General features: G+C 48.8%; 1 protein-coding gene across 1 annotated transcript in view; it reads left to right on the top strand.

The window, feature by feature from the left end:
* Positions 1-13,336, top strand: part of TCEA3 (transcription elongation factor A3) — a 33,765-nt gene that overhangs the window by 17,066 nt on the left and 3,363 nt on the right. The window contains exons 5-7 of the mRNA XM_025384914.1: positions 218-280; positions 12,531-12,694; positions 12,885-12,941. Coding sequence (XP_025240699.1) covers positions 218-280; positions 12,531-12,694; positions 12,885-12,941 — 284 coding nt within the window. The remainder of the gene's footprint in view (positions 1-217; positions 281-12,530; positions 12,695-12,884; positions 12,942-13,336) is intronic.

Below are 13,336 nucleotides of genomic sequence, written 5' to 3'. Positions count from 1 at the left end.
CTTCCCTTGTATTGGTTCATTTGATGGAGGGTAGGTGAAGGTCATGACCAGCCAGCCGGCACCGCCTGGAGCTCCCTCTCCCACGTAGCTGTGGTCCGGGTGGGCTTCCTTAGCCTCAATCCAGCTGGCCTTTTCCCAGGATGCTTTCTCCCCACCTTCCTGTCAGCACTGATGCTAGCCTACAAAGCAGTCTCATCGCCAATTTCTCTTCTTTCAGGAGAGACTCTGTGGACTCCAAGTCTTCTGCCACCTCCTCTCCAAAAAGGCCATCAGTAGAAAGGTAAAGGAAGCCACAGCCTTCTCCATCCCAATGTCCTATTCAGCCTGTGTCCCCTTCTCTGTTTTTGTGGAGGAAGCCTAAGGCAGAGGAAAGAGGGGAAGGAAGAAACGTCCTACATTATGTTGCCCCCATATTCTAAGACCCACACAGTCTTTCCACATTTCAGCTCTGGGGGACCCTCTGGATGTGCCTTTCATCTCTCTGTGGTCAATTGCTCAATTCATCATGTATTCATTCATGTATTTATTCATCCATCCATTTAGCAAGTGGGCCCCTGAATCAGGCGTGTGGCTCCTTCCCTGGGACAGCTGACTGGTTGCTGTTGCCCCATCATTGTCAGACGACCAGTCTCAAGGTCTGATTGAACCCAGTGAGGACAGAGGTCTTGAAAGCCGATACCTAGGCTGGGCACAGTGGCTCATGCCTGTAATCCCAGCACTTTGGGAGGACGAGGCAGGCAGATCACTTGAGGTCAGGAGTTCGAGACCAGCCTGGCCAACATGGCAAAACCCTGCCTCTACTAAAAATACAAAAATTAGCCAGGCATGGTGGTGGGCACCTGCAATCCCAGCTACTCGGGAGGCTGAGGCAGTAGAATTGCTTGAACCCAGGAGGCAGATGTTGCAGTGAGTCGAGGTCACGCCACTGCACTCCAGCCTGGGCAACAGAGTGAGACTCCATCTCAAAAACAAAAACAAAACAATGGCCAGGCACAGTGGCTCACACCTGTAATCCCAGCACTCTGGGAGGCTGAGGCGGGCGGATCACGAGGTCAGGAGATTGAGACCATCCTGGCTAACACGGTGAAACCCCGCCTCTACTAAAAAAATACAAAAAAATTAGCCGGGCGTGGTGGTGGGCGCCTGTAATCCTAGCTACTTGGGAGGCTGAGGCAGGAGAATGGTGTGAACCTGGGAGGTGGAGCTTGCAGTGAGCTGAGATCACGCCACTGCACTCCAGCCTGGCTGCAGAGCGAGACTCTGTCAAAAAAAAAAAAAAAAAAAAAGCCTATACCTGGAGTGGGCTCTCTGGATTTGGGCTGAACTGGCTAGGATGTCTACCCAAAAAATCATCCAGTCATTTAGTCATCAAATATTTATTGAGGGCCTACTATGTGGCGAGAACTGTTCTAGGTGCCAGGAATACAGAAATTCACAAAAGAGACAAAAATCCCTGCAGTGATGGGGGGCCTTTAGTCTAAATAGGGGGCGACAGGTAAAGTTTAGAAGGTGACAAGTCCTATGGAAAACAGAAGTGGAGAGGGAAGAGGATTGGGGAAGGATATTCATGGAGTTGTCAGAAAAGGCCTCATTGAGGAAGTGACCGTTAGGCAACAGCTTGAAAGAGGGTTTTAGCCAAGCAGATATTGGGGTCATTCCAAGCCAAGCACCCTGAGGTTGGGGTGTGCCTGGCAGAGTCAAGGAGCAGTGAGGTGGCCAAGGGCTGGAGCAGTTTAAGCAAGGGGGAGAGTTGGAGGAATGAGTAAAGCTGGAGCTATTGGAGGATACCGAGGGCGGGAATGATGTCACCAAATTTATCAGGATGGCTCTGGCTGCTGTGCCAGGAATGAAGGAGCAGCAACACCAGCCAGGAGGCTGTTGTGGTAATTCAGGCAAGATATCACAGTGGCATAGATGAGGGAGGTAATGGTGGAAGTAGGGTGAAGGGGTGGTTTCAGGATATATCTTGACAGGAAAGCTGACAGAACTTCCTGACAGATTGAATGTGGGGAATGAGAGAAACAGAGGAGTCGGGGATGAGTCCAAGATTTTTCACTTGAGCATCTGCAAGGATGGAGTTGCCAAGAATTGGCATGGGGAAGACTGTGCTTATGCAAATCAGGCTTGGGGTGGAAAATTCAGAGTTCAGGTCTCGATGTGTTGGATTCGAGGCGTGTGTTAGTCATTCAGTTGGAGAAGTCGAATATGCAGTTGGATTATATGAGGCTACAATTCAGGAAGAAAGTCTCAGCTGGAAATATAAATTGCAGAGTCAAGGCCAGGTGCGGTGGCTCATGCCTGTAATCCCAGCACTTTAGGAAGCCGAGGTGGGCAGATCGCTTGAAGCTGGGAGTTCAAGACCAGCCTGGCCAACATGGAGAAACCCCATCTCTGCTAAAAATACAAGTCAGTCAGTGTGGTGGCAGGTGCCTGTAATCCCAGCTACTCAGGAGGCTGAGACAAGAGAATCACTTGAACCTGGGAGGCAGAGGTTGCAGTGAGCTGAGATCACGCCACTGCACTCAGCCTGGGGGACGGAACGAGACTCCATCTCAAAACAAAACAAAAATTGTAGTCATTAGTGTGTAACTGACATCTGAAGAACCTGGATGAGAGCACCAAGGAGAGATTGTGAGTAAAGGAATGGGTGTGAAGTGTGGTCTAAGAGAGTAGTCAGAGGTCACAGGAGGAGAAACAGGGCCAAGGAGAGCAGGCCAGGCCAGGAAGTAGCCAAGCAGCAGATCAAGGAGAACGATTAGGGTCCATGGGGCCATGTTGGGTTTTGGGGCACCCTGGTGGGAAGTTGCAGAATTATTTTAAGCCTAATGTATCAGTAAGATTGCCATTGGAAAGAAAAGTAGAGACACAAAAATTAGGTTGTTTAAGGTTTTATGAAGATTAAACAGGGCCGGGCGCGGTGGCTCAAGCCTGTAATCCCAGCACTTTGGGAGGCCAAGACGGGCGGATCATGAGGTCAGGAGATCGAGACTATCCTGGCTAACATGGTGAAACCCTGTCCCTACTAAAAAATACAAAAAACTAGCCGGGCGAGGTGGTGGGCGCCTGTAGTCCCAGGTACTTGGGAGGCTGAGGCAGGAGAATGGCGTAAACCCGGGAGGCGGAGCTTGCAGTGAGCTGAGATCCGGCCACTGCACTCCAGCCTGGGGGACAGAGTGACACTTCGTCTCAAAAAAAAAAAAAAAAAAGATTAAACAGGCCTAGGCTGCATTGCACACCTCCATCCAGCATGGCAGCCGCTCCAGCTGATGAGTGGAAGCTATCTGGAGTGCTGATTGGAGAGGGAATCAGAGGCTGTAGAAAAGGTTCTGCAGTCAATTAGCAATGTCTGATGTGGGTCAGGCCTAGAAATGGTGGCTCCTAGAAATGGTTCTAGAACAGTGGATCTCAGCAGGGGTCATTTAGAAATGTGTGGAGGCATTTTGGGTTGTCACTATGACTTGGGCCAAAGTAGGGGTAGGGCGAGAAGGAGAGGGATACTCCTGACATTTCGTGGCAGGAACCAGAGATGCCACGTGTGAAGACTTTCCTGGATAATGAAGGGTCATCTTATTCCCAGATGAAACACTGGCCACTTGTGACATTCTGGATTTGATACTGTAATAAAAACACTCAGGTGGGGCGCGGTGGCTCATGCCTGTAATCCCAGCACTTTGGGAGGCCAAGGCGGGTGGATCACGAGGTCAGGAGATTGAGGCCATTCCTGGCTAACACGGTGAAACCTCATCTCTACTAAAAACATAAAAAATTAGCCGGGCATAGTGGCGAGCTCCTGTAGTCCCAGCTACTCGGAAGGTTGAGGCAGGAGAGTGGCGTGAACCTGGGAGGCAGAGCTTGCAGTGAGCTGAGATCACGCCACTGCACTCCAGCCTGGGCGACAGAGCAAGACTCCGTCTCAAAAAATAAAAAAAAATAAAAAAATGAAAATAAAAACACTTGGCCGGGCGCGGTGGCTCAAGCCTGTAATCCCAGCACTTTGGGAGGCCGAGACGGGCGGATCACGAGGTCAGGATATCGAGACCATCCTGGCTGACACGGTGAAACCCCGTCTCTACTAAAAAATACGAAAACTTAGCCGGGCGAGGTGGCGGGCGCCTGTAGTCCCAGCTACTCGGGAGGCTGAGGCAGGAGAATGGCGTAAACCCGGGAGGTGGAGCTTGCAGTGAGCTGAGATCCGGCCACTGCACTCCAGCCTGGGCGACAGAGCGAGACTCTGTCTCAAAAAAAAAAAAAAAAAAAAGAAAGAAAGAAAATAAAAACACTCGACGTTCGTGTAAGGATTTGAGCCTCCAGACTCCTCCTGACTTTGCCTTCATGGTCTTGAAATCCCCTAGCTCCCTCCCATAATGCATTCTTTCTCTGAAGATCAGTCAGACAGAATCTGTTTGTCCTTCCAGAAGCTGTGCCATTTCCTGCTGGTTCACTAGTGAGGGTAGGAAACCCAAAGGGACACAAGCAAGTCTCATTATCATTATTTTTTTGAGATGGAGTCTCTCTCTGTCACCAGGCTGGAGTGCAGTGGAGTGGATGAATGAATAAATGAATGACTACATGATGAATTGAGGAACTGACCACAGAGAGATGAAAGGCACACCCAGAGGGTCCCCCAGGGCTGAAATGTGGAAAGAAGAAGGTCCTCTTTGGAAGGAGTGCAATGCAACCTCCATTTCCCGGGTTCAAGTGATTCTCTTGCCTCAGCCACCCAAGTAGCTGGGACTACAGATGCGGCCCACCATGCCCAGCTAATTAGTTGTATTTTTAGTAGAGACAGGGTTTCACCATGTTGGCCAGTATGGTCTCAATCTCGTGACCTCGTGATCCACCTTCTTCAGCCTCCCCAAATTACTGGGATTACAGGCATGAGCCACCATGCCCAGCTGCAAATCTCATTAATTTATCTCCTACCCAGACTGTTTCCTGCACGATTTATTTCTCTATTTCATTTTTCTCTTTCATTCATTCATCCATTCATTGATTTGGTAAGCACATCTATTGAGCACTTCCTTGCAAATTCAACATTCTCCAGGGATCAAGGGCACATGCATATACTGGGTGACTAGTGGAGATCATGGCAAACTAGAAAGTACGTGTCTGTCTGAAGGGGACAACCACTACCCCACCCCAGCTGATTGTTGCTTTGGGGAAATGCAGGTCCAGTGTGCCATGTCTTCCAATTACTTAAAAAAAAAAACCAGACACCTAGATTTTCATATGAGACTCCCTGCAACCACCTTCTTTGAGATAGGATCTTGCCCAGGCTGGAGTGCAGTGGTATAAACAGGGGTCACTGCAGCCTCAGTCTCCCATTCAAGTGATCCTCCTGCCCTAGCCTCCCGTGTAGCTAGGACCACAGGTGCATGTCACCACACCTGGCTAACTTAAAAAATATATTTTTTTGTAGAAACAGAGTCTCACTTTGTTGCCCAGGCTGGTCTCAAACTCCTGGGCTCAAGCAGTCCTCCTGCCTCAACCACCCAAAGTGCTGGGATTACAGGTGTGAGCCACCATGCCCGACCAAAACTCCCAATTATCAGTATCAGCAACATATTCACATTTTTCTGTGACACAGTAGGGAGACAAAACATATTTGTAGCCCACCTGTTTTCGACCTCTAAGGCCAGGCAAAGGTTAAAACTCATCATTTCTCCCTTCCTAGGGCTAACCATGAGTGCAGAGGCAGACACCAAAATGCATGTTTTTAGAAAGGGGTAGGTATAAAACACCATGGGAGCATAGGAAGCATGTCTCAATATGACTATAAAAGTCAAAGGAAGCTTCATGGAAGAGAAAGTATTTGAGCTGAGAATGGAAAGTCTAATAGGAGGAGTTTTGGAGGCAAGTCAGGAGAGTCATTTCAAGCAGAAAGAAATGGCACACGCAAAGATGTGGAAGTGGGAGTGAGCACGATGCTCTGGGAACTGTAGCTGGAGTACCAGGAAGAAGACCACGAAGGATACCATGGTGACAGGGGAGAAAGTTGACTGTTCTCAGTTGTCCTTTTACCTGGCTGTCAGAATGATTTGCTACTTGCAGAGCATGCTCGCTGATGCAGTAACAGAAATGCCCTCGAGGTGGCGCACAGAAGCAGCGAGCCCGGCCTCCGGATGCCTCTACTCAGACCTGTGGCAGGAGGGTTTTTTAAGGGCTAGTGCGGTGCAGGCACATCCAGGGAGCAGAAGGAAGCTGTTGATAAATCCAATCCCCAATCCCACCCCGGCTGGTGATGCCCTCTCTGCAGTTTGGCTCAGTTCCCAGGCGTGTGCACTGAAAGCAAAATGAGTGTGGCTGCCTGAAATGCTGCCCAGACACGAATTCCAGCCAGCCAGCCAGCTCCTAACCGGGGAGGCGGGACCAGGGCTGGGTGTGCCCTGCCAGGAAGGTGGGAAGAAATGCTCCAAACAGCCTAGTCTTGCTCAGGTAAGAGGACTCTGGAAACCCTTCTTTTAGAGACACAGTTGATGTGTTGAAAATAATTTGGAAGGGCGACAGACAGGTTCGTGGTCTGACTATACCCTTTGCTAGTTGGATGGGTAACTTGGGACAGTAACTTGAACAGATAATTCATTTCAGCTCTCTGAGCTTCAATCTATTGATCTGTAAAATGGAGACGATTATGAACCCCTCTCAAGGTCATTGTGAGGATTAAATGAGGTAATGAAATACCCAGCACTGTTCCCAAACCATGTAAGTGCTCAATGAACACATAATACTTTGTAATAATACTCACATGAAACCTGGTTATCTATGTAAACTGAGTAACACTTTGTCACTTAGTTGCTTTCATCTGCCCCTTAAGATGGGTACTGTTGTTTAACCTATTTTACGTGTGAAAAAAACTGAGGCACCTAGGGGTTAAGCAACCCAACCAAGGTCACATAGCTGCAAAGTGTTGGTATCAGGCTGTGAACCTGGGAGTTAAACTCCAGAGCCTAGGTTCTTAATAAGTAAACTAACTCAGTGCAGTCATTTCAAAAATGGCCACCATTATTACTGTCACTCGTTGGGGCTCCCTCAAAGCAGCATGCTACAGGCTCCCCTGACGGTTTTCCTGTGGTGAGTCATAGCTGTTGAGAGTGTGTAAGGGCGCGCACAGGTCGGCGAGGCACCATCCCAGCTGCAGGAGATGGCGTTACCTGGGTCCTGGGAGTTGACGGAGGCTGGCTCCGAGAGAGATCCCTCTCGTACTCCTGATCCCTCTCCTAGGCCCAGAGAGTGGAGCCACTGTCCTTCCAAAGAGGACCTTCTTCTTTCCACATTTCAGCCATGGGGGATCCTCTAGATGTGCCTTTCGTCTCTCTATGGTCAGTTCCTCAATTCGTCATGTATTCATCCATTTATTCATTCATCCATCCGTTTAGCAACGATGTATCAAGTGTCCACCTAGGGCACTGTTACAGGAGCTGGAATGCAGTAGTGAACCTGTGACGGGGTCCCAATACTCTGGAGCCTGTAATCTGGAGATGGAGGCAGACGATGTTTATAAACACATGAACAAGTTAATCATACACTTGGATAAGTGCTGTAAAAGATAGAAATCAGGTGATGTGCTAGGGAGTTACAGTGCGGGGACTGTCAGCCTTGGCTGAGGTGGTGACGGAAGGCCTCCCTCATGCCAGCTGAGACCTGGAGGAGGAAGAGCATTCCAGGAAGGAAGACCAGCCTGTGCAAAGGCCAGGCACTGGGAGGATGGGTATGTTTAAGGAACAGAAAGAAGCAGTGCTGTGGGGGCCTTCCAAAAACCATGAGAAGAGCATGGCATGAGATGACATCAAAAAGCGGGTAGGGGCAGGAAGTGCAGTGGCTGGGAGGCTGTGGTGAGTTTTTTTTTGTTTTCTTTTTGTTTGTTTTTTTGGAGACACAGTCTCGCTGTGTCGCTCAGACTGATGTGCAATGGCATGATCTCGGCTCACTACAGCCTCCGCCTCCCGGGTTCAAGCGATTCTTGTGCCTCAGCCTTTTGAGTAACTTACAGGCGTGCGCCACCATGCCCAGCTAATTTTTATATGTTTAGTACAGACAGGGTTTGGCCATGTTGGCCAGGCTGGTCTCGAACTCCTGACCACAAGTGATTCTCCCACCTCGATGTCCCAAAGTGCTGGGACTTTAGGCATGAGCCACTGCACCTGGCCAGGAGTTTTACTTTATGCTAAAAATAATTGGAAGCTGTTACACCACCAATCCCCAACCTTTTTGGCACCAGGGACTGGTTTCATAGAAGACAGTTTTTCCACGGACCAGGGCTTGTGGGGGATGGTTTCAAGATGAAACTGTTCCACCTCTGATCATCAGGCATTAGATTCTTATAAGGAGCGTGTAACCTAGATCCCTCACGTGCACAGTTCACAATAGTCCCACTTCTTGCTGTGTGACCCGATTCCTAACAGGCCACAGACCGGTACTGGTCTGTGGCCCCAGGGGGTGAGAACCCTGTGTTGGAGGGTTAGAAGCAGGGGAGTGACTTGATCAGTTATGGATTTTTGAAAAGTCCCTCTGGCTGCCCTTTGGCAAATGGGTTGTAGTGGGGGAAGAGGACACAAGGAAACCAGTTTGGGGGCTGTTGTGACTGTTCAGGTGGGAACCCAGTGACCAGGACCAGGCTTGGGGGCAGGCACATCCATTTTTGGTTGCCGACAGCCCCACTAGTTCACACCCTGTCCAGCCTTTCCTCACCCAAACCTCCTGCTGCAGTCTGACTCCAGGAAAAATCTGCTTGGATCTCAGCTTCCCTGTCCCTCCACCATGCTGCCAGGCAACCCAGTTGTCAGGCAGGTTCGGGTAGAATCAAGGCTAGATTAATCTAGGACAGCAAGTTTCAAAACTGCATTAAAAATAAATAAATAAATAAAAGCTAGGAAATGAATCCCTTAGGACAAAATTTTTAGAAATTCAAAATGTAAACCTTATAAGAACAGAGCTTTGCATCCCCGGCCCACCTCACCAGTATGCACGGAGACACCTTTGAGGAACCTCAAGTCTCTAGAGAATGCAAAAATCCCAAAGGTCCAGGGATCTGGAGTGAAAGAGGGGATCCAAGGTCAGGCCAAACAGCAAGAGGTGGGGGACAGGGAGGTCACCAGCAGAGTCCACACTGAGCTGTGCCCAGCTAGATGTTGGATGAGATTCTCTGGTAACTCCAGGTTGTTGATCCTGAGAAGTCTGGGCTACTCAGTCAGTCTCACTCTCAGACACAACTCCCTGGGCCTGAAAGACTTTGGCAGAAGTCCAGAATCCTCTTCTTCCTGAAAGGAAGTAGCATGTCTACAGCCTGAAAGTGAACATGAGAAGCAGCTGTGGATCCAGGTCCCAAGGCTGCCTGGTGCAGCTGCCCAGGCTGTGCACTGTACAATTACAGGAGGTATCAGGCTAATAATGTGAATGGTGCCTCCTGGAGTGAGGAAATGCAGCAGCTCTCTGGGCACTTCCACAAGGGCTCAGTTTGGTAAGACCCTCGAGTGGGTCTTAATTTCACTCCAGGAGGGGACCTTAATTTTTTCAACTCTGATGAATCCACTTTTTTTTTTTTTTTTTTTTTTTTTTTTGAGACGGAGTCTCGCTCTGTCTCCCAGGCTGGAGTGCAGTGGCCGGATCTCAGCTCACTGCAAGCTCCGCCTCCCGGGTCCACGCCATTCTCCTGCCTCAGCCTCCCGAGTAGCTGGGACTACAGGCGCCCGCCACCTCGCCCGGCTAGTTTTTTTTGGATTTTTTAGTAGAGACGGGGTTTCACCGTGTTAGCCAGGATGGTCTCGATCTCCTGACCTCATGATCCACCCGTCTCGGCCTCCCAAAGTGCTGGGATTACAGGCTTGAGCCACCGCGCCCGGCCAAATCCACTTTTTTCTGAGCAGAGATATAGGGGCTGGCTGGCAGATTCTGATGGGTTATTGAAAAAGGAGGTGAGACGAGCAGGGGAATGAAGACAGAGACTTCCTAACTTCCTGGCTCCTACCCTAAGAACAGTGCAAAAACATCTCTGGAGGGAGGGAGTTGTGCAAGTATCACAAAGTCATGCCAGGCACAGTGGCTCATGCCTGTAATCCCAGCACATTGGGAGGCCAAGGCGAGTGGATCATTCGAGGCCAGGAGTTTGAGTCCGGCCTGAGCAACATATTGAGAACCCCATTTCTACAGGAAAAAAAAAAAAAAAAAATGGCCTGATGTGGCAGCATCTGCCCGGAGTCAGTCCTAGTTACTTGGGAGGCTGAGGCGGGAGGATCATTTGAGCCCAGGAGTTCGAGATTGCAGTGAGCTATGATTGACACACTTCACTTCTTCAAGGCTCCGTTCCATCATCTGTAAAATGGGCCCAGTAATTTGTGACTTTTAGGGTTATCAAGAAGAATAAAGAGCAGACCTGCGGTAAATGGTGGCTTTTGTTTTACCATCCTTAACAAACCCCGGAGTCTGGTTAGATCTTTTCTCTCCAACTCCCTCTCCTGCTCACAAGCTCCCTCGCCCTCACGCTCCAGCTACACTGAGCCCTTTGACATTGCCCATGCAAACCTTGGTCTTCCACACTTCCATGCATTTCTGGCACGAATGCATTTTTTGGCTGGGCACCATAGCTCATGCCTGTAATCCCAGCACTTTGGGAGGCCAAGGCGGGTAGATCACCTGAGGTCAGGGGTTCAAGACCAGCCTGGCCAACATGGCGAAACCCCATCTCTACTAAAAATACAAAAATTAGCTGGGCGTGGTGGCGCACGCCTGTAATCCCAGCTACTAGGGAGGCTGAGGCAGGAGAATCGCTCGAATCCAGAAAGTGGAGGTCACAGTGAGCCAAGATTGTGTCACTGCACTCCAGCCTGGATGACAGAGCGAGACTCCCTCTCCAAAAAAAAAAAAAAAAAGTGTTTCTCACATCACAAAAGTAGATATATTCTTTATAGAAGATTTAGCAAATAGGCATAAGCAAACAAAGGAAATCTATCATTCCACCTCAGAGAGATAATTGCTATTAACATGGTGTTATGGGCTGAATGTTTGTGACCCCCTAAAATTCATATGTTGAAATCCCAAACCCCATTGTGACTGTATTTGGGGATAGGGCCTTCGTTAAGGTTAAATGAGGTCATAAGGGTAGAGCCCTGATCCAATAGGATTACTGTCCCTATGAGAAGAGCCACCATGTAAACACAATGAGAAGACTGCCATTCGCAAGCAAAGAGAGAGCCCTTACCAGAAAGCAAATTGGCCAGCAACTTGATCTTGGGCTTCCCAGCCTCCAGAACCATGAGAAATAAATTCTGTTAGCGAAGCCACCCAGTCTGATATTTTGTTATGACAGCTTGAGCCACATAATTAGCCTTCTAAATGTCTGTGCGTGTATGCATACACACACACACACACACACACATATACACTTAAAACCAGTATGAGATAATTCTTGGATAGTACATCATAGATTATAGCATAGGTGTTGACTGGGTGTGGTGGCTCACACCTGTAATCCCAGCACTTTGGAAGGCCAAGGCAGGTGGATTGCTTGAGCCCAGGAGTTTTAGATCAGCCTGAGCAACATGGTGAGATCCCATCTCCACAAAAAAATGTAAAAATTAGCCAGGTATGATGGTGTGCTTCTGTGATCCCAGCTCCTTGGAGGTTGAGGTGGGAGGATTGTCTGAGCCCAGGAGGTCAAGGTTATAGTGAGCCATGATTGCACCACTGCACTCCAGCCTGGGTGACAGAGAGAGATCCTATCTCAAAAAATAAATTAATAAAAACAGCATAGGTGTTGGAATTAGACAGATGTAGGTTCAAATCGTGGTGGTGTATAGCCTTAGGCAAATCTCAGTGGTGTACCTCTCTGGGTTTATTTCCTCATCTTTAAATGGGGATGATGAGAGTATCTACCTCCTGGGACGGGTATGAAGATTAAATTGGAAAATGCTTGTAAAGTGCCTGGCACAGTTCTGGCATCCAGTAAAGCCAACCCTTTTAAATGGTGGTAGATAGTCGCTATTCACTAGACTATAAGCCCCTTGAGGGAAGGAGCTTTGCTGACTTATCTGCATTATCCCTTGTTCTTGGCAAGTACCTGGAGAATAGGTGTCTAATAAATATTTAGTGAATGAGTGAATAAACAGTTCATACATTTAGGAGAGCATAGATAGCAGCTAGCCCAGTGCATAATCAATTGCATATAATTATTGGTGGCGTTACACTGTTCTACAATGAGGAAAGCACAGTGGCTGGTTAAGAGCCAACTGCCTGGGTTTAAATTCTGTTTCTACTGGTTCGTCGAAGTGTGACCTGAGCCAAGTGCACCTTTAGATACATCTTTCTCTACCATGCACTTTAAAATGCGTCTCTCAAATAGGGATAAGAATAGTATCAACCTCATGGGGTTGTCACGAGGATTAAATGAGATGATCCATGTCAAATGCCTAAAATAGTACCTACCTCATCGGGTTATGAGGATTATAGGAGATCATCCATCAAGACATCTAGAATGCTGCTCAATAAATGCTTTACTCTCTTAATGTCAAATGTCTGTTACTGATTGTCATCCTCAGATCAAACAGCAGCAAATCAAAAGCGGAGAGCCCCAGAACACCTAGCAGCCCCTTGACCCCCACGTTTGCCTCCTCCATCTGTCTCCTGGCCCCCTGCTATCTCACAGGGGACTCTGTCCGGGACAAGTGTGTGGAGATGCTGTCAGCAGCCCTGAAAGCGGACGGTGAGAGAGCCTGGGCTAGGGATGAGGGAGGGAAGGGGTTCCTTTTCCCAATCTCGCCAAGGGCAGATGAGATTCAGTCTTTCTCAGCACCCCTGGGGATGGTACAGGAACACTGTAGTTCCTGGCACAAGCAGGCTTCACTGCCTATGTTGTGTCTGGCTGATACCTGTATTTCTCGAATCTCTTTTAGATGATTACAAGGACTATGGAGTCAACTGTGACAAGATGGCATCAGAAATCGAAGATCATATCCTTGAATTGTGCCAGGGCTGTGGGTGTCTGGACCGTCTAGCAGCACCCCTCCAAGGTGCAAGCGAGCTGGGAGAGTGAGGAAGGAGAGGAAGGGCTCCAGGAACAGCCCCTGCTCTGCCCCTGAACCAGAGCTCTTAATTCTATCTAACATTAATTATTATTTTACACCTGCCAGCAAAACTTGAAAATGAGCAGTACCTCATTTAGTGTTGATAACAACCCCACAGGGTAGGTTCCCTGATTTATCCAGTTTCATGGGTGAAGTCACCGAGACTCAGAGAGGTCGAATCATTTCCCAAAGCCCATACAGCTAACAGTAGTAGCAGAGATGGGATCTGAACCCAGAAAGTGTGACCCTGGGACCTGGAGGCTCAGCGGCTGTGCCAGCTA

This window comes from Theropithecus gelada, chromosome 1 (assembly GCF_003255815.1).
Source record: "Theropithecus gelada isolate Dixy chromosome 1, Tgel_1.0, whole genome shotgun sequence".
Lineage (NCBI taxonomy): Eukaryota > Metazoa > Chordata > Mammalia > Primates > Cercopithecidae > Theropithecus > Theropithecus gelada.
The sequence above is the reverse complement of the archived record's forward strand: the minus strand, read 5'-3'. Positions and strand labels throughout refer to the sequence as shown.